We start from the raw sequence: 24505 nt of genomic DNA on the forward strand, positions 1-24505 counted from the left end.
AGATAGATTCCATGAGTTGGTCCCAGGACAACACATCAGCCTCTGTAGGTTCTCCGGTATACTAAAATATTAATCATATATAGATAGAAAAATAGATAGATAGATAAATAGTTAGAAAGATAAATAGATATAGATAGATAATTTCCATGACTTGGTCCCAAGAGAGCACGTCCGTCTCTGTAGGTTCTCCAAGAATCGATATAGAAAGAGAATACGTGGTTATTGAATGACGGAAAAAATTGTCGTCAATTTAGGTTGCAAACATGGAATTCGGTTATAGGTCAATCAGTAGAAGGGGAGGGAATGGGGTAAAGGGGGAGGATGGGGGTTATCATAATTTAATTTTAATTTAACTTTTTCCATGAGTTTAATACCTAACTACATTTGTAGGTTCCAAAACATTGGGTACTATTAAATTAGGAAGAAATCGAAGTAGCGGGTTTCGTCGCATTTTCACAGTAGCCCAGTTTCCTAACCCTGCGGGGAAATCATTGACATTTACCTAACCTAAAAAAATAAACTATCAAAAGCTACTGTGAAAATACGACGGAACCCGCCACTTCGTTTTCTTTCCATGATCCTTAAATTCTAATTGGTTTGTTCCAAACTGGTAATTTCTAACCATTGTCCTATCCCCTAAAGTTCCCTGATTTTTTTTTGCAAAAAATAAACAAACGATGCAGAATGTTAAAAACACCTTTTTAGAATCAAGCTACAAAAAAGGGTTACAAGTGTAAATTATGTCAAAACCAAATAATGAAATAATGTTTGCGCAACATATTATCTTGAGATAAAATAGAAATAAAAATATACAGGTTTTGAGAAAAGTAGAAATAAGTGACCTAAAGGGATAAGACAATGGACAATAAATTGATAACAAATTCCCTATGATGAAACGCATAATTACCTCGTCTGTAGATTAAAATTAGTGGTTGAAACGTTTGGATACTCAAAATAATTAACCAACCAATAAAAATTCACTAAAGTCCCAAAAGTTGTTGATCCAACGAATAAGAAAACGTTAGGTAATAATATATACAACTTTGGGGACTAGAGTAAAAAACAGCCCAATATCCACTCCCTCCCTGGTGCATACCTGTACAAAGTGTAGAAGATCTGGATTTTATGGACAAGATTTTACTATTCAATTGTAATCTACAGAAGGGGTAATATTGTGTTTCATTATTGGGAATATACATCAAATTATTATATCAGTCATTGTCTTATCCATTTAGATCCATGTCTGTACATACCTGTACAATGTGTAGAAGATCAGGACACTTGGATTTGATGGACAGGATCTTGCTCAGCTGTTTCCCATCCTCAACCACTACTATGTTGGCTCTGAAAGAAAAAACACTGTAAGAACTAGAAGCCAGGGATTTAAGGGATAAGACAATGACAAATAAATTGATGTACGTACATCCCAAATAATGATTAACAAAATTTACCCTTGTGTAGATCACAACTAAATGAACCAACAATCTAATTTCATTAAAAAATTCCTCCCTGGTTTTAAGTTTTTGATCCCTAGAAGTCATCGATTATTGAAAAATAACTATTGCCTATAAAACTTTGTAGACAAGTGTAATAAACAGGCCAATGTCCCCTTCCTCCCAGAGCTGGATCTTTAAATCGTTTTTATAGTGCGCTGAATCGGGGCGATTCAGAGGTGATTTGTAGGTGCGCTGGTGGTTAGCCACAGCGCGCCTATAAAACATTGATATTTAAAAGATTTTCGGCGCGGTGTTGTTAAATCGCTTGCGACACTCAATAAAATATCGATCCGCGCCAGTACAACTTTATTACATAAGCCGTGTCAGTAAGGCATTTTATGTAAAATTCCGTGTCAGCATGGTATTTTATATAAAACATTAATATATAATTTATTTTAAAAATAACTATAAAAATGTTTTCACAATAGTTTTGCAATAAAATATTAAAGTAATTTTAAAAAAAATATTTATTTATTAAATAAATCACCCCGATTTAAACCGGCAATGCCACTCGGTGAGTGGCGTTGCCGCGCCGGGCCCGCGCCACTGCCCGATTCAAATCGCCCATGCAAATTCGATTTAAAGATTGATATTAATAATTTGATGGTGCGCCAAATGAATCGCCCCGGTTTAAATCACCTATAAACGATTTAAAGATCGAGCTCAGGGATACGCTACAGTCGAGAATAAAAATGAATCTTACTTGCAATGTGTAAGTACATACTGACAAGCTTCTGCAGAATTTGTTGGGTAAATACCAGCCGCCAAACCGCCTATTAACATTGAAATTTGAAATCTGGTACAGTTCACTGTAAAATGGTAATGTTACCGATTATCTACAAAAATCAAATTACTTTAAAGGCTGCTAAACGCCAAACGGCTGATTTTACATATTATGTTAATACAAAATTTTAACCAACATAAAGTCGGGAATAGCCATTACTAAAAACTTGGAAGGAGGGGGGGGGGGAGGTGAGGTACCCTTTCCTAGTTGTAAACCTTTCCCTGGACCTATTAGAAAGAGAACCATATTGGACCAGTGGTTAGGAAGATTCTTAAGATACTACAAAGAGACATCCGGTTACTTTAAAAAAAAACTATCTGGGTTAGTTATTTTTTGTCTCGTATTTTCACGAATATAAAAATGAAAAATTATTAAAAAACTGTTTTCTTAGCCCCTAGGAGCAGAAGACCCGGGCTAACAAAACTGATATCAAACTCAAAAAAAGCTGACTCTATCTCACAAATTAAGAATGACTTAGGTGAATCTTTTACATGCGAGAAAGAAAGAAAAGAGTTTTTAACAAATCACTTTAAAAATAAATTTGGTACAACCTTTATTTCCAACTCTTCTCTCGTTGATTTTTTAGGCAATAATGTAAATCACCCAAAAATATTAGAACATAAATTAAATAACACAGATAGAGAAAAATTAGAGGCAGACATTTCTATTAATGAATTAAAAGAGTCACTTAAGTCAGCCAATTTAAATTCTAGTGTAGGACCAGATGGTATTCCTTATAGAATGTTGGTTAAGTTTTGGGACATTTTAAGCTTACCTTTACTACGAGGCTTTAAAGAAATGATTAATAAAAAACAGTTAAAAGGCATGCTAAGATGTGGTAAAATTAGACTTATAGCCAAAAAAAATTCTGACCTTTCAAAAATTAAATCTTGGAGGACAATTTTTTGTTTGTCTACTGTGTACAAAATTTTCTCTGGGGTTATTGACAATAGGTTAAAAAAAGTAATTGACAAAATAAATATCAGATCTCAAAAAGCCTATTCTTCTAAATACACTATTCAGGAAAATTTGATTCAAATTTATGAACTAATTTCTAAAACTTTAGCTTCTAACTCGTCTCTAGCAATTGCTTTAATTGACTTTCACTCAGCCTTTGACTGTATTGGACATGAATATTTAAAAGATGTATTAGAATTTATGAATTTTGGCCCTAATATGATAAACATGATTTTAACATGCATGAATGATAGATTTGCCCACATTCTTACTGACACTGGAATAACACCTAACTTTCCCATGAAAGTTGGTTATATGCAAGGTGATAGGCCAAGTCCTAACATTTTTAAAATTGCCTTAACCCCATTATTACTTATGTTATCAATTAACAATGAAATTGTAATACCAAGAGCTATACCTTTTAAATTGACTGACACTGACAAACAGCCTGACCCTGAATCAGCATTTGCTGATGATTGCAATGTTGCATTTAATCCAACTGCCATTGCTTTGAAAACTATTTTTCAAATTCTTACTTTCTTTGCTCAAGTTTCTAATTTAAGAACAAATGTTAACAAAACTAAAATTTGTATAATAGGTAGGAAGCCATCAAATGATTTTTTTCGGGAGTTGGATGTAATTAGAATTGACGTGGTTGATGAATTTGATATTTTAGGTTTACATTTTGATTCAAAACTTTTAAATATGCAATATAATTGGAACAAAATTGTTACTAAAATGTCAAAAATTAGAAATTTTTGGGCACTTTTCTACCTTACTACACCTGGTAAAATTGCTGTTATAAAGGGATTCATGTTACCTTTACTGAATTATGTAGGGGCAGTTGTCTATCCATCTGAAGAAATAATTTCTCAAATTGAAAATCTTATTATTTCTTTCTTATGTCAAAGTAGACCAATAGCTAAATCCAAAATCTTTTCAAGTGCCGAAAATGGAGGTTTAGGAATACCAAAAGTAACAGATTTTTTACGATCTCTAGATATTTTAATGTATAAAAAATCTTTATCCATAGTTGATACTTGGTCTTCAGAATTAAAAAATACAAGATGCCAAGCAAATGATCCATTTTATTTTTATGAAAAATTAGATAAGAATATTAATCCCATTTTATCAAGAATTATTGAATCATATACAATATTTTCAAATTCATTTTGGCTAAAACATGACAATATAAAAGACATGAGAATTTTTAAAAATGATTATTTTTGTAATAGTGATAAACAAATGGTAAGCAGGGCTATTTTTACAGAAACAACATGGTTACGTTATGAAAATGATATTAAGTTAATTTGCTTTGGAGACCTTTTAAATACTGATAATGTATGTCTAGATTATAGAAACTTTAACATCAAATCAAAGGTCAATTTTAATTACATGGAATATCTGAGACTTAGGGGATTTGTTCAGCACAATATTGCTATATATAGGTGTAAACTTTCAAAACCCCAAACTAAAATTAGTTCCCTGTTTTTAAAGCCAAAAGTAAAGTCAAAACATTTTCGTTACTTCTTATCAAATGATGAACAGAGGATAGAAAAGTGTAAGACTTATTTAAATAGGTATAACTGGGCGAAAATCAGAGAATTTGACATAGAGAGAGAGCGTAAATGGCAAAAAGTTTGGAATTTGTCCTTTATTCCTATAAACATAAGAGATTTCTCGTTTAAATCAATAAACAATTTTCACTATTTTAATGCCAATATCGCTAATTTTAGGCCAGAGTCTCCAGAATGTACACTTTGTAGACTGGACAGGAATCTACCCGCACCCAAAGAAACTGCCCAGCACTTTTATCTGGACTGTCCTGTCACCACTAGTATTACTGCCAACTACTTCACAAACCTTCTACAAAATATTGAACATAATTTTGAGTCAAGCTGGCTGTTAGTAGGAGTTCCAAAAACGCTCACCAGTAACCTCATAACTGTATTGAATATCAAAATTATTCTTGTGTTATTTTTCATCTTTCAGTCAAGACTGAAAAAAAAGCTTCCATTAAATTCAAATCTACTTGAATTCATTTCCTTTCAAAGGAAATTTTTGCTTAAAAATAAAAGTTATAAGCTAGGATATGAAAAATTAACAACAATACAATTTGACCCTGGATAAAATTTATTTCTACTCTGTCGGTTAGTCAGCTCAAGTATGCTATACAGGGTAAATACCTAGGTAAGGGACCAGTCGATAATGATCCTCTGGCGACTCTTAAACCTAACAGGGTCAGAGCTGTCTATTATCAGAATACCTGTCCCTGCCCCTCTCATCTTAATTCAGTCTGCTAAACACATCTTATATGTGATACACTATTTTTTTTTGGAGGCTTTATTGATGACTGGGCTAGGGGAATACCACAGGATCTGTGACTTGAGTTATAGGGGCAATACCAAGGTAAGGGACCAGTCGAAAATTATCCTCTGGCGACCCTTGTACCTAACAATGTTAGAGCATTCTGCTCTTAATAAAACTGTCCCTGCCCAGGATCTGTGACTTGAGTTATAGGGGCAATAATAAGGTAAGGGACCAGTCGAAAATTATCCTTAATTCATCCTCTGGCGACCCTTGTACTTAACAGTTTTAGAGCATTCTGCTCTTAATAAAACTGTCCCTGCCCCTCCTTTCTTTATTCAGTCTGCCAATCACACCTTAAATGTGATCCATTATAATCTGAGGAATTAAAATATGACTGAACGAAGGGAATGTCACAGATTGTAAAAAATCTTTTTTATTTAACCAATGTAATTTTGAAATGATATTCTTTTATATATGTGTACATAAACAATTTTTACCCAACTTGAATATTTTAAATGAGTTTTAAATTAATATTGTTATACTTTTAATGTAATCTTTGTATGTAAATGATAAAGGCAAATAAAGAATCAAATAATAATGATATCAAACTTATGATTCTTGTTTTAATATTCGTGGAAAATTGTCTGTAATACGATGCTATACATATTTTTTTTAGGATGACTGAGAAACAAACAGGTCTAATCCAGCGGTTACTAATTTAAATTGGTTTCAAAGTCATACTGGAAAAGAACTTACATACCTGCGAAAACAGCGTCTAGAAAAACCTGGGAGGGTGTAGCATCTTGGGGATAATAAAACTTTTTTTTATCTTATAACATTTCATTTTAATATCCGTGGAAAATAACTATTACATACCTGCGAAAACAGCGCCTAGATCTGAGAAAAACCATTCTGGAGAATTGAAGCCAATAATACCGACTCCGTTGCGGGGGGATAATCCAAGCTTTATAAAGGCCTAAAAAGATTAAAATTAGTGGTTGAAATGTTTGGACATTCTGGAGAATTGAAGCCAATAATACCAACTCCGTTGCGAGGGGATAAGCCAAGCTTTATAAAGGCCTAAAATATATCCACTTTTAACAGTTATAAATCTATCTCAACCATAACATTTATAAATTAGTAACTACTGCTGCTTCATAACGAAATATATTTCAAAGAAAAAAATCTTCATTATCAATCGCATCTGGAATAGAAAACAACAACATAAATAAATGAAAAAAAGCATTAAGAATTATACAAAAATAGTCAAAATGTTAAAATATATCATAAAAAATAAAATTTTAAATTCACAGCTACTGTTTAGATCTTTACTTTAACACAACTAAACAACAAATAAAGGAGAAGCGGTCAAACTGGCTGTGTTATAAGAGAGAGAAAGGGAAGGGTATAGTTTGAAAAAAAAAAAACATTTTTAAAAAACAATTGCAACTGCATTTTGAATCAAGTTCTACGATTTAACAATGGTTCAAATTTTCTAATATAAAATTTTTCTCGTGCTAATCTTATCCAAGGATTATTACTTTTAAGTTGCTCAAAAGGAACAAATTGTAAATGGCAAGGGTTGTGGCCATTTTGTGAAAAATGTTGTCCTACAGTTTTTACAGAGTTTTGTTTAATTGAATTTTTGGGTTCTCTGAATCTATCCACTGCTTTACGTCCTGTTTGTCCAATATATTGTGGATGAGATTTACATGTTCCATTATCTTTAGTACAAGTTATACAATATATAATATTTTCCGAGTTACAAGTCAAATTAGATAAAATAGGAATAGTTTCTTTTGTTACAGAAGATACAATGTTGTTAACAAATTTAGGTGAAAATTTACATAACATACAATCATTACCACAATGTTTAGAACCTATCTTATTTCTGGAAGGTCTTTTTGGAACTAAACTTTTTGGCAACTTTGCTCTTATGAGAAATTCTCTTAAATTTTTTGGTTTTGTCCAGCACACCATTGGTGGCTCTGGAAAAATCTTTTTTTATAAAGGGTTTTGTGTCATGACCTTCCAGAATTTAAACAAAATATTTGAAATATGTGGCAACTGTGGATCATATTGTAAACTAAGAATTGGGCGGTTTACAATTTTCTTCTCAACTTTTTTCAAGGCAGTTGACCTATCAATTGCAGAAACACGTTCAAAAGCTTTTAAAATGTAATTTGGTTTGTATCCACGGGTCAAAAGTAATTCTTTTAAAGTATCTAATTGTTTTACAAAATCTAAATTATCACTACAAATGCGTTTTAATCTCAAAGCTAATGAATAAGGAATATTTTCAGTTATATGACTAGGGTGACAAGAAGATGTAAGCAAATAAGAACATTTTTTGCCAGGTTTAACAAATAAATCAGTTTTAATATAACCATTTTTATCAATTGATATCACAGTGTCTAAAAATTCTACAGATTTGGTCTCGAAATTGTAAGAAGCTTTAAATTTAAGATAAGGATGAAAATTGTTCAAATGTTCAATAAACTTTAAAAGTTGTTGCTCAGTGCAAGTCCAAAAGAAAAAAATATCATCAATATATCGTTTGTAAAGGTGTGGTTTGATGCCTTTCCATGATGTTAGCATCAAACATTCGATGGCACCCATGAATAAACAAGCAAAAGTAGGAGCAACACGCCTGCCTATTGCTGTCCCAATAAGTTGTAAATAATACTTATTATTAAAAACAAGCACATTACATGTTAGCACTAGGGTTAAAAGAGTAATTAAGAATGAAGTTGGAACACTTTTATCACTTCTTGTTTCTAAAAATTTACCAAATATATTTATTCCCTCGTCTAAGGGAATATTGGTATACAGACTTGACACATCTAGAGTCACAGGATTAGAACCTGGAGGCTGCGGCCCTTTCAGATTCTCCTGCTTAAAGTGCCTTAGCATATCTGGTGTATCCTCCCAATATGATGGCAAGGATTTAACCAGATGATTAGAATGAATATCCACGAAATGGCTTGCATTCTCAAAAGTGGTGCCACTTGCTGACTCTACTGGCCTGAGGGGAGGTACAGTGGTACCTGGCGGCCATTTCTCAGGAGCTACATGATCTTTGATCAAGCCATACAATCTACCTGGCTTTGGCTCCTCTGTTACAAGCCATGAAGCTGTATCATTGTCTATCCAGCCCTCCTTTTTAGCTTTATTTACTTCAGATTTAAGCTTTTCATGGTCATTAAACTGGATTTGATCCGCCTGATATGCTTCCTATCAGTATTTTTTTAGTACATTTTTTTGTCTGAAGCTTAAGATCTCAATAACTACTGAACCGATTGTGTAATCTATTTTAGGTAAGCTTCACATAGCTCCTGTGATGGTTTTAGGCCATATTGTTATCAGATTTGGGCCTTGGGCCCATCCGGACGCTTTTAGACTATTTCAATAGGCCCACTTTGCCTCTTACGGAGCCCTAAAGCCAAGGGGCGTAATTGCTAGTAATATATAAAATCAAGGGGGGGGGGGGGGAGTTCTAACACTTTTGCGTTAACAGTGATTATAGGCTTTGTCTTTGGAGTGAGAGGATAGGTTATTTCACAAAAGTTTCCTTTTGGGATGTAGTTTTTCTATTTAAAAAAAATTTGGATTAGGCCTCCTGGATCCAGGTGGTCTCTGGACAGGTTAAAAACACAAATTTTGAGAGTTACAAGTCAAATTATAAAACAAAATATGCCTCTTTTATCTTCAAATATAAAAATGTTGAAATGTTATACTTATTTACATATTTGAAGATAAAAGATGCATATTTTGTTTTATAAGTTAATCTCTAACTCGCCTGCAGCACCTAAACCTGGAGGCCTATCCCAAAAATCTTTTAAATTGGGAAAATTTATCACATAAGAATGATTTTATCCCTAATAACCTATCCTCTCAGTTTAAAGATAAAGCATATATTTACACACGGTTTACGCAAATGTGTCAACCCCCCCCCCCCCTCCTTATTAAACACATTTAAACAAACTGAAATGAATTACAACTTTTATAATTCCCTGATTAATATTTTTAATTTCATGAAAAGATTTGCAAAATGTAAAATAAGTTTTATAATACACTGCTCTCTTTTTCCAGGGATCTAAAGGGATAAGACAAGAGCCGTAAATTGAGGTACATCCACAATCATGTTACATAAAATAACCCCTTTTGTAAATTACAATTAATATTTGAAAAATTTGGACACTATACTTAGGTAATGAACCATCCATTCAAAATTTAATTAAAGTCCCCAAAGCTGTTGAAGTAACGAATAAGAAAACGTTATTATAAAACTTTGGAGACCAGTGTAATAAACAGCCCAATGTCCCCTTCCCTCCCTGCTCTATTTTCTTTTTTTTACAATTCAAAATAAAACGTGAGTAACTTTCAAATACGTACAGATTTAATTTGATGGGATATTTTATTTATTTTTTGATGGTAATATAACCAGGTTGGGAGGGGATATTGGGCTGTTTATTTCACTAGTTCCCAAAGTTTGAAAATAATGTTTTTATTCTTTAGCTCACCAACTTTTGAGACTTTTATTGAATTTTGATTGAACTATTTATGAAGTTAAGTGTTAAAACGTTTCAACCACTAATGTAATCTAATTCTAAAAAGGGATAATTTTGTATATCATTATCGGGAATGAATGCAAATCAATTTATCGGCAATTGTCTTATCCCTTTAGATCCCTGAGAGCTTGCTTAATCAGATATATTTGCATCACATTAATGAGATGAAAAATAATAATTTACGTCAAAAATAATGGAATACGATTTAGAAACATCTAGATTTTATCTTAGACAAGGATAACAAAATTGATTGGAACAATAGGTATTATCTGTAATTTGGGCCTTTATGCGTGGAAATTGTTTTACCTAAAATAATTTGGTATTATTACTAGAGGCCTCTAGGGGCACTTGAAGTGGCGTGGGAGGGGAGCCAATTCCGGCCAAATTTAAATTTTAGATTTTTTTACTTTTATATAAACATTAGGTCAAGGATGTTCAATGAGGGGGGGGGGAGTAAAGGGGTGATTTAGCCCCCCCCCAAATTAGTTTGTAATCATAGAAGATCACTAGCTTTATAAACAAAATTAGTATCCTTGTTAGAATCATAAATCTTTTCTCTCGGAATATAATAAAGTATAAAAAGGCATGCAATATTATAAAGTTGGAACTTGGATGTTGCACCAGATTTTTATGTACTCTAATAAAGTAATGCTCGAAGCTGGCTAAAATAATGATACCCCCATCCAATCCTTCTTAATAAACGAACTTGCCAATAAATAAAGTTCACATTAGCAACATACATCAGCGATAAATTTTCCCCTGTCAATATATCCACGTATATATTATATCCATTGTTGGGATGGATAATTATCACATCATATGGCTTTACTACACGTGATATTCTTTGTTGTAGTAAAAAAACTGGATATAAACGTTCTGCAAACTAGCCTTATATATTAAAGTAACAGGATCTTTGTGTGTGTGTCTGTCTTGCTAACCGCTGAACTAATATGGTTCTCCTTTAAAATGTAGCTTCTCATTATTCCTGGGAACGATTATAACTATTTTGGGAGGGGTGCTGCCACTTTTACCACTAGCAAAAATACAACCACTGTGTTTTTGACAAAAAGTGGGTGTGTTTTTGTCAATTTCGTTTTTAGCTGTATTTTTGGCAATATTTTTTTATCCACTGTCAAAATTACACCTTTACTATGTCATAAACACTGTTTTGCTGTCATTTTCACACCCATGAAATTCACCACCTTCCCAAGATGAATAGCCCTTAGAAAATATTACACCCCCCCTATTGCCTATTCATCAGGTATCTTAAGGGATCTAAAACAATGGACAACAATCTAATATATGATGATTTACAAAATTACTTCTTCTGCAGGTAGATAAAAAGTTTTGACTAAGTATTTAAGCTAACGAGCAAAAAATCAAAATTTTGGGACCAGTGTAATTTACAGTACAATATCACCTCACTCCCTGCTATAATCAAAAAAATAAGAACTAAATAAAAAACTGTATCCATGTTTTATATAAATAGATTATAAAACTTTGATATTAGCATCAATTATAAGAATCACAAGAAGTTTAGGATTTAATCAGGATTAGCTAAAAAATATATTTTGCCAGTTTTCCTTATTAATTAGATCTAAAGGGATAAAAAATGGCCGATAAATTGAAGTATATCTTCAATGAGGATTCACAAAATTACAATTGGTGGTTGAAACGTTTGGACACTGAACTAAATTAACCACCCAATCAAAATTCAATAAATGTCCCCAAGGTTGTTAAGCCAACAAATAAGAAAACATTGTTATAAGGGTTGGCAATCCGTATCCGTATCCGAATCCGCCCAATTTTTGGTAAATTTTGGAGTCCGAATCCGAAATCCGTTTTTTAATAGCTGATTCGGATTCTTAATTGGTAGGCTAAAGTTAGCGTCTTGTGTTTTTTTTCTTTCAACTCCCCCTTTTTGAAGTCAAAGATTATCATCATTATATATAAAATCTTTTAAATCTGGTTCGATTCTCGGAAGTGAATTATAGAGAACACCAAGAACATTATTTTTTAGGACATATGTAGCACATAAATTTTTAAAAAAGATATTGCTAGAATCCGGATCCGGAATCTGACGGGAAACCGCCATTTTTTTGGACGGATTCTTGTAAGAATCTGAATCCGGTTAAAAAATTTGACGGATTGCCATCCCTAATTATTATAAAAATTTGTGAACTATTGTAATAAATAGCCCAATATCCCCTCCATCCCTGGCTTCTAACTGACACCACAATTATCCTAATCAACGCACAGAGCTTCGCTTCTAATGAACATACTTGTCCAAGTCCAATATGATTAGTTGGTACACACTTACCTTGGCAACAATATTAACATCCTCTAGGTACTGGCTGTACGTCCATTTTACCCAGGTACCTCCACGTTTAACACACAGCGCTGTTTGATCTGGTGCCTAGGACAAAGTATCTTTTTGAAACCAATGCTTTTTTATTTTTTAGGGTCCGTCTGTATGTTCATCCTACCGCACGTCCGTCTGTCCGTCAAGGTTAGCTTATTTATACATGTTAGAATTGTCCTTTCGATTTCAAAGTTTGCATGATGAGTCCTATAACAATTAGGTTCCCTTTAGAAAGTGTTGCAGCTCTGAAATCGTTACAAGAAAGTCCGCACATCCATTTATAACATGCTGATTTTTAAAAACTTTTTTGACAACAACTTCTTATGTGATATTATTTCCTATTTTTAGAATACTGATTCATAGGAGAACATAGTACAATGTTATGAGCGAAGCTTTTCTATAATCAAGACCTAAAAATGTAAATATGTCCTAAATCAGAATCTATCTATAACTGTTTCTATCTATCTATCTACCTTAGAGGCAGTTCATTATAGAAGAGATATATATCTATCAATCTATCCAAAATTATTTCTATCTATTTATCTACCTATCTACCTTGAAGGCAGTTCTTTTAAGAAGAGATGGGACACAGATTGGTCTTCTTAATCCCTTTTAATAACAATTTATATCTATCTATCTACCTATACTGTTTCTATCTATCTAACTATCAATTTATCTATCTACCTTAGAGGCAGTTCTTTTAAGAAGAGATGGTACAGAGATTGGTCTTCTTAAATCTTCGTCACTACCTTCCTCTGGCATCCATAACTAAAAATAATAAAATAAGATGTGACATAAATCGCGAGAGAGATGGGACAATGGGGTGTTTGTTACACTAGTCCCCAAAGTTTTTTTTATCCGTTGGCTACCAATTTGAGGACTTATTCATTTGAGTGTTCATTGGTTCAATCAATAATTCAAATCTACAGATATGGGTAATTTTGTGTATAATCATTGGAGAATGAGATGTACATAAATTTATCGGCCATTGTCTTATCCCTACATAAATCCTTAAACCGAGAACAAAATAGTCCAAAAGGTATGACAACTTAATGCAACAAAACAAATAATTTTATATTTACTAAGGTTAGCAAAGTCCGGCGGAAATAAGTGTATATGCCAATTTAGGTCTGAAATAATGTATAGACTTAAATTATTATAAAGGAATAGTTTCACGAAGTGCATTAAAAAAAAAAGTGAACTGTAAGTTTTTTCTATTTTAAATAACGTAGTAGTGCATAGATAATATAAAGTTATTGATTAAAATTAAAAGATTTGACCAGGGATTTTCCTTAAAAAATTAGTTTTTCATTTTTATTTTCAACTTCGTTGCATGTTATATATAAAAAACTTTTTTTGTCATAAATACAACTTTAGATAGCATTTACTAGTTAATAGAACTTCAAACTTTTTATACAACAAAATACACATAACAATAAAGAATGACCAATAAAATATTTAGCATAGTACTTAGAGTAGTGATCTTTTTATATGTCTTAGTAGAATATATTAGGCATTAAATTGATATGATTGTGATAAAGAATTTTAATATTGACCTGACCGAACTTTTTTTTATTTGACAATATCTAAAAAAAGGTAGTGATTTGCAACATAAATTACATGAGAATGGTCTTTATATATATATATATATGTTGTATGGTTAGTTTGTATTTCCGCGTGAGATAATGTGTATATTGTAAGTAAACCGGACGATTTTCTTTATTTTTTTAAAAAGAATCTCTAGAAAACCTGTCCTATAATGAACCGGACGTTATTTTTTATGTTTTTTAAGTAACTTGTCCCAAGGGGAACCCCTGTTCAATTTTTTTATAACTCTTGTGAAATATGTGGAAAAAGATTCTCTCATATTGGTGTTTTGTCTATACATATTTGGAAAAAATAGACCATTCTCATGTAATTTATGTGGCAAATCACTTTAACTTTTTTAGATATTGTCAAATAAAAAAAGTTTGGTCTGGTCAATGTTAAAAATTCTTTCAACATATAATCATATCTATCCAATGCCTAATATATTCTACTAAGACATATAAAAGTTCACTACTCTAAGTACCTTAACTCTTTAAATACACTTCGTAGAACTATCCCTTTAGATTTCTCATAAAGGAGGCTGTCCAAACGAAAAGGGGAAAAAATCAACTCAAGTCTTTCTTTCAATTGAAATAATCCAAATAAAAAATCCTTTCATAGCCCCGAAAATAAATTAATTTTCTTTTAATTTAAACTACCTACCTATTTATATTCTAAATGTTCCTAATTTAAACATATGAGCTTTTTCACTTTAGTTTGTTTCATTAAAATAAACAGTTCTGAGAAAAATTCTGAAAAAGTCAGGGATCTAAAGGGATAAGACAATGGCTGATACATTAATGTACATCCTCAATGATAATTCACAAAAGTACCTCTTGTGTAGATAAAAATAAGTGGTTAAAACGTTTCGATACTCAACTTAATAAACCAACCAATCAAGTCCCCAAAGTTGTGAGCCAACGATCAATAAAACGTTTTTTATAAAACTTTGGAGACTAGTGTACTTAACAGCCCAATGTCCCCTCTCTCCCTGAAAAAAAGTAATGTCTCTACAAAAATTGTGTCATAGTTCTAAATAAATCAGGGATACTGGATAGGACAATCTTCATATAAAAGTAACAGAATGTCTGTCTGTCAGTCTTAAGGATCTCGCTAACTGCTGAACTGATATGTTTCTCCTTTACATTATAGCTTTTTATAGGTCTTGGGAAGATTTATATGTATTTTGGGGAGGGTACCACCACACTTCCAAGAGAAATCGCCTCTAAAAGATTATTTTTGTTTTCCTCTTTAAAACTAAAAGTTGGGGCTTGACTTCTCCCCGCTCCTAAAGGCCTCTAGGGGGCGTAGCCGCTAACCAGGGTTTCGGATCCGCATTGATTTTTTGCGGATCCGGATCCTCAAAATTTTGATCATAGCGGATCCGGATCCGGTTCCGGATCCTTGACAATAAAAATAAAATCACCAAACCTTTCGAAAATATTTATTCTTTAATTCGAAGTCAAAAATACTTTTAATTTTCAAGTCTGACCCTAAACCTTAAAGATTGGCTCTCATCAAGAGAATGTCTGAGATTGTATATAAATTTTTCCCTTTTTTCTGCATTTTTTTAAGTCCAAGGATCCGGATCACATATCACATATCAAATGTTAAAACACATGGAAGATAATAAATATCCCATTTACCTATCCCTGTCAACCATGAAATAATTGAAATAGGCGCATCTCGTGTTATTCTGTTTATTTACGCAATGAACAACGTAGCTACTCTTTAATAATAACCACGTAAATTGCAATTGGTGGGTTTAAACCACTAATTTTAATCTACAGAAGGGGTAACTTTTTGTATCATCATTGGGGATGTACGTCAATTTATCGGCCATTGTATTATCCCTTTAGATCCCTTGAGAACAAGTGTAAGTACAAATAACATGTTAATTTTCTGGTCATGATTTAGCGAAATTCTCAGGGATCTAATGGGATAAGACATAAGCAGATTACGAGATTGTTTAGTCATTTGACACTGTACATAATTATTATCTGATTGATCTGTTCTTAATTTTTATTCATATTCAATTTTATTGTTTGTAAATGAATATCTAATACCTGTATTATAATACTGTTATTATTATTATTTGTTATGTGTGTCATAAAAATAAATATCTAATGATTACAAATAGTAGTTAGACACTCAACTTAATGAAACAACTAATCAAAAGTCTCCAACTTTTTAAGCCAACGAATAAGAAAATGTTATTATAAAACTTTTGGGACTAGTGTAAAAAACAGCCCAGTGTCCCCTCCCTCCCTGGGTATATGAATATTACGTGACTAACGGACAGGTGGTGGTGGTTGAAGTAAAACATAATTTCATACAATATAGTAGACCTGTGAAAATTATATTCATCATTATACATACATCCTTATAATAAAGTGTGTGAAAGATCTCGCTAACCGCTGAACCAATATGGTTCTCCTTTACAGAGTAGCTTCTCATGGGTCCTGGGACTGCTTATAACTATTAGGGGGGGGGGGGGGGTACCCCCCACTACCGAGAGAAATCACTAAAATAAAAAATAAAATAAATTGAAACTCCTCAAACCTTTGAAACCCATCATTTTACCCCTCTCAAAAAATTAAGATTTAAAAACAAAACAAAATATCAATACCTAATGAAAAACCATGAAATTATTAAGCAACCTAGTCGAATAGATGTAAAAAAGTTAACGATTAATTAATAAAACCTTTAGATACAAATTAACAATTGTTTAAAATATTTACCTAGTTTTTTGTTTTATACAAAAAGATTTTTTTAAAATGACTGTTTTGAAATGCCGTTACGCAAAATTAATATAAAGAGTAGCTAGAAGAAAAACATAATGAATTTTAATTCTTTAATTGATCAATTTTTCTAACCAAACATTTTTAAAGAATTTTCTCATCTTTTAATTAACACTTTGAAGAAGAAAAACTTTAAAACCTAATAATATATATCAATTTCTCAGAGAGAGAAAGAGAGGGGGGGGGGGGGGTGGGCAATGGGCTGTTTATTACACTAATACTCAAAGTTTTAAAATAACATTTTCTTATTCGTTGGCTTAACAACTTTTGGGACTTCAGTGAATTTTGACTGTTTGATTCATTAAGTTGTGTTCAAGCGTTTCACCCACTACTTTTAATCTGCAGAAGGGGTAATTTTTGTATCTTCATTGGGGATGTACATCAATTAATCGGCTATTGTCTTATCCCTATCACTGGATCTTTATAATAAAATTGTATAGGTAAAAAACATAAAATCGTCTACAAGGGGCTAAGAAAAAATGATGGAGGAAAGGACAAAAAATAAAATAAAATGGAAGCTAAAAGGAAAAAGTTGGGGAAAATGTTGGTTAAAGTTCTCATTAATCTTGTAATAAACAAAACAGGACATGTAGTGATACAAAATGGCAAATAAACTTTGCATAATGATTCCTGTGACAGTTAGGTACGATTTAGAAAGCGTAAATAGTAAATAAACTTTTCATTATGATTCCTATAAAATATACCTAGGTATGATTTAGGAAAGTCCGTACATTCATTTAAAACATGCTGATTTTTGGAATAATGATTCCTAGGTCAACAAGGTACAATACTATACTATACTTCCAAGGCATCTCTATAATCAATTTTAAAAATGAAAGTAAGCATACTGTATTTTGAAATGGAGGGGGAGGTAGGTTGTGCTAAAATTTCGTGAAGGTGTGAGTTTTAAGGCTCAAAAACAGTAGAGCGATAATATTCATTAAATATATGTATTCCTTACTGAAAAGAACTATACATAAAATTATTTTTTTAAAGTTAAAGTAAATTTTATTGTTCTGCTACTGTTTTTAAGCCTTAAAACTCACACTTTTACGGAATTTTAGCACAACCTACCTCCCCCTTCATGAACAATTTTATTTAGACTTACAAATTAATGTTCTGCTTATTATGTTATTTTTCGTTTGTCCTTCCTTCTAAATGTAGAGCTTTGCTTTTATGGATATTGTCATCCTTGTTTTATAAAGAATTTATTTATTTTGTAACACCGTTTTCCCACCCCCTCCTAAGATTATAACACACTTAATAATGCCTTTAAATATTCATGGTTTGGTGTTCAAACATAACAGCATTAAAAAATGCAGAGAGATTGAGGACAATGAGCTGTTTATTACACTAGTCATCAAAGTTATATAACCATGTATTCTTATTCGTTTGTTGACAAATTTGACGACCTAATTCCTATATTTTTGAATGGTTGTTTTATTAAACGTTTCAACTACAAATTGTAATCTAAAGAAGGGATAATTTTGTGTATCATCATTTGGGATGTACATCAATTTATCGGCCTATGTCTTATCCCTTTAGATCCCTGTAATTCTTTCACAAAACTAATAGAACTAAAATATTAGGTAGCTAAAATAAAAATTAAAAAATCTGTTGTATTGTGGAAACATAAATATGGTTAGTGTCAACTAGCGGAAGGAAATGAAAAACAAAACAAAATTTACGGAGAATTATGAAATTTGTGTAAACAACAACAAATATTGTTTGTTTGTGTTTGGTGATTTCCCTTAAAGTACCTGTCGAGCACTGAACCCCCTCTCTTATTTTTGAAATAAATTGAAAATTTAATTTTTCCCTATGCCTAATCTTAGCGTGGCTACACCTGCAGAGCCCTAACCCTACGGGTCTACCCAGTACCCAATATAACCTAATAAACCTAAATAATAAGACCTAAATCAATAAACAAACCCAAACTTTCCTCAATTTTTTCTTTTAATTTATATTAAATTAAGAGAGCGGGGGGGGGGGGGGTATGAGCACAAAAAGCATTTTAAGGGAAACTGCCGTTTGTTTTTTTTCCTATTCTTTTATAATTTTCTAAGTTATTAAATTTTAAATTTCTAGTTTAGTACAATAGGACAATAGGATTTAGCATTGGGTCTTTGAAATCATCTAATAGCATCGGAAAGTCAAGTCTCTACAAAAGAACGGAAAGCAATTTGCTAGCAGTCGAAAAGGTTCTCCCCCACTTGGGCCAGGCAGTCTGGATTATACATCTATACTTATATATTTATTGTTGAAATAAATAAATAAGGATGCAGATTAGAATTAGTGCTTAAAACGTTTGGACACTCAACTTAATGAACCAACCTAACATAGTTCAATAAAAAGCTCCAATGTTGTTAAGCCAACTAATAAGAAAATGTTATTATAAAACTTTGGGGACTGGTTGTCTGGATTAAACATCTCTATGCATATACATTTATTGTTGAAATAGAATAATTAAAAAAATAACCTTAACAGGGACTGCAGGGTCAGTAGATGTGTACTCGGTAGCATCCAGAACCCTGAAACAAAAATTAGTGAATCACAACCAAGGATTAAAAATTTGGTAAAATGTTCCTGAAACGATTATCTCCAAAAATATTTCTACGCGAAATATTCCAGAATAATTGTAGGTCTTCTTTTGTCGGTTAAAAATTTAAACTGAAAATGTTTATGTTCTACCATTTTGTCGTTAATAGCCTTTAAGATGATCAAACACAAAAATACCCATTCTGTAGAATACAAATAAAGGTTGAAACGTTTTGATAGTCTCAAATTGAGACTTAACTTAATCAAAATTCAATAAAAGAAACGCCAAAGTTGTTAAGCCAAAAAAATAAGAAAATGTAATTAGGTATAAAACTTTGGGGCTTGTGTATTAAACAGGCCAATGTCCCCTCCCTCCCTCCCTCCATGTATAGAAAACACGAATATCTGAGTATGAAGTTTAATTAATGATATTCACACGAAACCAAATGAGAGAAAGCATGATGAATATCAAATTGTTGTGGTTTTGTAATTTTCATTGACACTTTCTAGTATTTGATTTAAAAACCCGCGACCGCGGCTAAACACGTAGCGCATCCGCTCGTCAACGGGGAGGTGATTTCAGCCCGACACCGTTTCATAACTAAACACGTTAAAAATGGTTCCAACTGCTGCTATATAAGGTGCGCGACATAAATAGCTAAAGTAAGGGGAATGTCTTGGCCCAAAAACAGTCGCACCTCATTGCCATACGCAGTTAGAATTTCTAGGACAAAGGTTGTGCAATCAAAGGGTTGGTCCATCTATCTATCTATCCATCCCTCTATTTACCTGTCTGGCCCAACAGTGATATCAATACTGCAGGCATCCTCTGAATATTCGGACCCTGTTTCCGCAGGAGTCGCCGTCACTATGGAACTCATTTTGTTTTGTCTGAAACTGAGGCAAAAATGTCAATATAATATGATTCTCCTTTACAGGAAAGCTTAATCTTAACATATTAAAAAGAAAACATTTTACGTGCCCCTAGAGGCCTCTAGATGCTTAGTTAATATTAAGTAGTTATATTTGTGTTTGTTTGTCAGTTAAGATTTGGCTAACCACTCAACAGATTAATTGCTACATTTTAAGGAAGCTAAATATAGGTTTTTTTTAATATGGTTTTAGGCTATATGTTTTTTTTTATTGTTTATCACAAAAAAATACATCGCCTTTGGGAGACTTTCTTATGAAAGCCTGGAGCCATCATTAGGATTAAAAATAATATTAATCTTTTCTTAATAATAAATAGGTATTTACATATGAATGAATGTAATAAAAGAAAATTATTCAAGGATGATAACATCAATAAGAAAGCGAAGCTATAAAAAAATAAACAATTAAGTACAAAATATCAAAACTGGTGGTAAGACAAAGTTTGTTTCAGAGCAGATGGTCTTTAGTTGTGGGAATCAACAAGATATTTCAGACAGTTACCTCTATTAGCAGACGAGAATGTTAATATTAAATTTAAGTTTTTTTAAAAATTTCCCTACTGTGCAATAGACAGACGGACAAAGTTAGTTAAATCAGGAATCTAAAGTGATAAGGCAATGGCAAATAAATTGGTGTACATCCCTAATGATGATATACAAAATCAACACTTCTGTAGATTAAAATTAGTGGTTGAAACGTTTAAACACTCAACTTATTAAACCAACCAATTAAAATTCAAAAAAAGTCCGCAAAACTCTTAAGCCAACCAATAAGAAAACATTTTTATAAAACGGTGGGGACGTGTAATAAACAACCCTTTTGTTAAATAGTTCATGCATATCTTTACAACTTACATCTATCCTTAATAACAGCAGAGAAACACAGACGGACGGACCTACGGAGAATTCAAATTATACAAAGGCTTCGCTACTAATAACATCCGTAAACAAATAGAGAAAAATTAATATAGGAAGATTAAGGTTTATTAACAAATAAGGATGACAGCATTCTACCTTTATATTATGTAATTAAGACACAGGGATCTGAAAGGATAAGACAATGGCTGATAAATTAATTGCACACAAAATCACCCCTTCTGTAGATTAAATTCTTGGTTGAAACGTTTGGACACTCATATTAATAAATCAATTAATTCATCAAAAGCTCCCCAAAGTTGATAAAAACTTTGGGGACTAGTGTAATAAATAGCCCAATTGTCACCTCCCTCCTTGGTAATTAGACAGCAAAGCTACTCAACAAATATCTTTTATGTTGTACATCATTTAAATTTATGTCAGGGAGTGAGGAAACATTGGACTCTTTATTACACTAGTCCCTAAAGTCTTACAGTGATGTTTTCTTATTCGTTGGTTTAACATCCTTGGGAACTTTCATTTAATTTTGATAGGTTGGTTCATTTAGTAGAGTATCCAAACATTTCAATCACTTATTGTTATTGGGGTATTTTGTGTATCATCATTGTATCTAACCTACAGCTGATTTTCAAGCAATTGGGCCAGATATCCGGTTTGATACCGGATATTGAAACTATCCGTATTCAAATATCCGGAAGATTTCTAATGTCGGACATCCGGTGATTTGCCGAATGCGCAGTTGGCCATATACCATATATCCGGCTGATTTCTAATCTGGAATCTGGCCCAAAAAGTATCCGGCCCAACCCTACTGTATATATAATTATAAAATTTGTTAACTTTATCATTCCTTTATCCGGCAATATGATAAAAGCTTAATGGTGAAGAGATTATTTACAAATCACGCAATTAGATGTTTTATTACAAAAAATATCTTTCATTACCTTTCAAACTAATATTACATAGCAATAATTAATCTTTAAAATGGACATTTACATTTTCACTAACGTTATGAATTCCATTTTCTTGAAATTACCCCTTCTGTAGATTAAAATTAGTGGTTGAAACGTTTGGACAATTAACTTTATGAATCAACTAATTAAAATTTTAAAAAAGTCCCCCAAGTTGTTAAGGCTACGAAAGAGAAAGCTTTGGGGACTGGTGTAATAAACAGCCCAATGTACCCTCCTTCCACGTATTATTTTACTCGTATGGGACTTATTGATTAGTTGAATTAGTTGATTGTCTTTGGCTTTTATATATATATACTAGCGGCTTCGCCCCATGCCTCCAGGGGCTTTGCCCCAAGTGGTAAAATTACATCTTTTATTACCTACCCAGCCGAAAAAAATGCTAAGAAATCGCAAATTTTCGCGAATAAATGGCGAATTCGCAAAATTCGTAAAAACTCTTTAGATGTCCCACTCCACCACTATTTTAAATAATTTAAAAAAATAGTGGGGGGATTTTTGTTTTTGGGGGGGTTGGGGGTGTCACACCCCCCAAGAAAATAGCCTAAAACCACCACAGGACCAGAAGGTATATTCCCTGAAGAGTAGAATCCGATCGGTTCAGTGGTTACCGAGATCTTAAGGGACGGACGGACAGACATCATTCTACTTTGTATTATAGATATTTGGGTTTCCTTCATCCAAGATTAAATAAAAAGAATTATACAAATGCATGTTTTTGTACAGAAATTTGATTTTGTAACAATTCAGACATTCTTTGTTGTCTTAATATTTTTTAAAAAAGAAAACATGTGCTCTATTTATTTATTTTCAAATGATATTAATATCATAATTTATCTTGTGTGCTAATATCTTTCTATAAGGATTAGGACTCAAGTTAATTATAAAAATCTATTTTTTGTGTAGTTTTGATACAATTTATTTAATTACTTTTTACAACAAAAAAAAACTGTGTTTAATTTGACTCTAGCTTATTTTGCATAGGTATCATATTTTAAAATAAGACAATTTGACCATGCCTCTTCATCCAGGGATCAAATTCGAAAGGATATGAAATTGGCCTATAAATTGATATCCATCCCCAATGATGATACACAAAATTACACCTTCTGAAGATTACAATTATTTGTTGAAACGTTCGGACCTTCAACTTTTTTAACCAAACAATAAAAATTCAATAATAGTGCCCAAAGTTGTTAAGCCAACGAATAAGAAACCATTATTATAAAACTTTGCGGACCAGTGTCCGAACAGCCCAATGTCACCTCCATCCCTGTTCTTAATCTCTAGCTTGCTATTAAATGTTCAACCGTCCGAATCCTTGTTTTTTTTATCTAAACATATTTTGCACAACGAAAACAAAAGAATAATAATCTTCATTATGAAGGCGAAAGGTCCAGAGTTTTTACACAAAAATTATAAGAAATTAACAGCAATTTGTACATTGCACTGTACGCATTTCTTTCTGTAGCGAAGGATCTCGCTAACCGCTGAACTGATATGGTTCTTCTTTACAGTGAAGCTTCTTATAGGTTCAGGATAGGTTTTTAACTATTATCACTTATTAGGGAGGTTATCTCTAACCGCCCATAAAAACACTTGTTTACCTTATCTTTTTAAAACTTAAAAATGGGGGTTCAACCTCTCACCTTAAGTGCGTCTAGAGGCTTCTAGGCCGCTATAGTTTAACTTAAAAATAAGACTTTCTTAGTAATGAATCTACTCTATAATTTACATTGACTGTCAGCCCGTCCTTCATGCCATAAAGGAAATGTAGTTTTCTAGGCTGATGTTTAATATAGACTGATATTTTTATTATATAATATCCCTTTTCAAAAAGCATCCAGTATACAACTTACTTAGTCCGTTCAGTCTGTCGGTCATTTTCTCTACGTTTTTTATAACCTTTAAACATTATTGCTCACTTTGTCCATATGTCCAGCTTTTTTGTGCTTCGCTACTTATAGATGTTGTCATTCTTAAAGGCAAACAGGATATTTATAAAAAGAACAACATATTAAATCAGGGATCTAAAGGGATAGGACAATGGTCGATAAGTTGATATCATATACATCCCCACTGATGATAAACAAAATTACCCCTTATGTAGATTACAATTAGTAGCTGAAACGATTAAACACTTAACTTAATGAACCGGTCAATCAAAATTAACTAAGTCCAGAAAGTTGTTAAGCCAACACGGATAATAAAACGCTATTATAAACTTTGGGGACTAGTGTAATAAACAACCCATTGTCCCCTCTCTCCCTCTGGGTTAAATGCTAAAAACAAGATGAATAATATGGTGGTATTACAAAAA

The 24505-nt window shown here is 32.3% G+C and overlaps 1 protein-coding gene across 1 annotated transcript in view; it reads right to left on the reverse strand.

Moving 5' to 3' along the window:
- LOC145331579 (long-chain-fatty-acid--CoA ligase ACSBG2-like) overlaps positions 1–24505 on the reverse strand; it is a 292684-nt gene that overhangs the window by 14108 nt on the left and 254071 nt on the right. The window contains exons 2-8 of the mRNA XM_080176324.1: positions 20196–20304; positions 19348–19399; positions 13165–13248; positions 12439–12534; positions 6424–6523; positions 2200–2269; positions 1254–1344 (exon numbers count right to left, since the gene is read on the reverse strand). Coding sequence (XP_080032450.1) covers positions 1254–1344; positions 2200–2269; positions 6424–6523; positions 12439–12534; positions 13165–13248; positions 19348–19399; positions 20196–20287 — 585 coding nt within the window. The 5' untranslated portion in view covers positions 20288–20304. The remainder of the gene's footprint in view (positions 1–1253; positions 1345–2199; positions 2270–6423; positions 6524–12438; positions 12535–13164; positions 13249–19347; positions 19400–20195; positions 20305–24505) is intronic.

The sequence above is a fragment of the Acartia tonsa genome, chromosome 11 (assembly GCF_053477335.1).
Source record: "Acartia tonsa isolate MP-2025a chromosome 11, ASM5347733v1, whole genome shotgun sequence".
Lineage (NCBI taxonomy): Eukaryota > Metazoa > Arthropoda > Copepoda > Calanoida > Acartiidae > Acartia > Acartia tonsa.